The sequence below is a fragment of the Gekko japonicus genome, unplaced genomic scaffold (genome assembly GCF_001447785.1).
Source record: "Gekko japonicus isolate JY-2015 unplaced genomic scaffold, Gekko_japonicus_V1.1 scaffold108, whole genome shotgun sequence".
Lineage (NCBI taxonomy): Eukaryota > Metazoa > Chordata > Lepidosauria > Squamata > Gekkonidae > Gekko > Gekko japonicus.
In genome coordinates this window covers 1569239-1570219 of record NW_015159713.1, presented here as the reverse complement: position 1 = coordinate 1570219, position 981 = coordinate 1569239, and the positions used below count along the sequence as shown (strand labels likewise).

At 50.9% G+C, this 981-nt stretch overlaps 1 protein-coding gene across 1 annotated transcript in view; it reads right to left on the bottom strand.

The window, feature by feature from the left end:
• INTU (inturned planar cell polarity protein) overlaps positions 1–637 on the bottom strand; it is a 49879-nt gene extending 49242 nt beyond the window's left edge. Inside the window, exon 1 of the mRNA XM_015409910.1 lies at positions 453–637. Within this exon, the coding sequence (XP_015265396.1) occupies positions 453–589 (137 nt within the window). The 5' untranslated portion in view covers positions 590–637. The remainder of the gene's footprint in view (positions 1–452) is intronic.
• Positions 638–981: the final 344 nt, after the last annotated feature.

The window sequence follows — 981 nt, the reverse complement described above, 5'->3', positions numbered from 1 at the left end:
CCCAGCCATTTAAAATGCCCATTTTGCTCTTAAGGAAGCTTGACATACCCATCTGTGCATCTGCAATCCTGGGGTATGACTTTTCTTTTTGCATGGGCCCTAGAGAACATATATGTATTAGAACTGGACACAGAAATGGCAGACAAAGGGAGATGGTAAATAGTACTGGGAAAGAAAGGGAAGAACAGCATCAAGGCCCTAGAAATCAGCAGTTCATGTTCTTTCTTCTCCTCAAGCTCTTTAGTGACTGAGGGTAATGGTGCCTATAATCAGCTATTCCTGCTATTTAATGAAGCCGGCGCTTTAAGATGCCACTTTTATCACCAGCAGCTGGAAGGGGCCCCGCGAAAAACCCCTGCAAGGCTAAGCGCAGACTGTGGGCAGGAGTTTAACGGCGCCTCATTACACGCCTGACGAACGAGAAGACCAATTTATTTCCCACCCCTCCTTACTCGGAGCTCCAAGAAACAGACGCAGGAGACGAGCCGCCACCATTCCCTGTCGAGTTACTGTCCCCACATGCATCACAGTCCTCGGCGGGCGGCTCTCGGGGACTCTCAAAGGAGGGCGCCGGGACCACTTTCTCCATAGCACGGAAAATTCAGCCTTCCTACATGGTTAGGCAGCCAGCCGCCGCCATGACAGCAACAGCGGGAACCATGTGACCCACACACGGCTGCTCCATAGGCTCCAGCTGAGGAAGCCATGGCAACAAGAGAAGCTCCAGGAAGACCTCTTTTCCTGGGCCAAACTGGAAAAGAATAGCCCCCCGCGGAATCTAATGGTGCTTCCTGACCTCAAAAATAAAGTGATTTAATTCGAGCGTCTTAATTATTAGGACGGCGTCGGCAATCCCTAACTCTGAGAGGTGGGGGTAAGGATAGTTCCGTGCTAGCCAGCCTGCCTATATACCATTGATAAGGAGGACGGGGTGAGTCTGGGATGATAGGATGGACTGTACCGCTTTAAACTGTGGGTAAG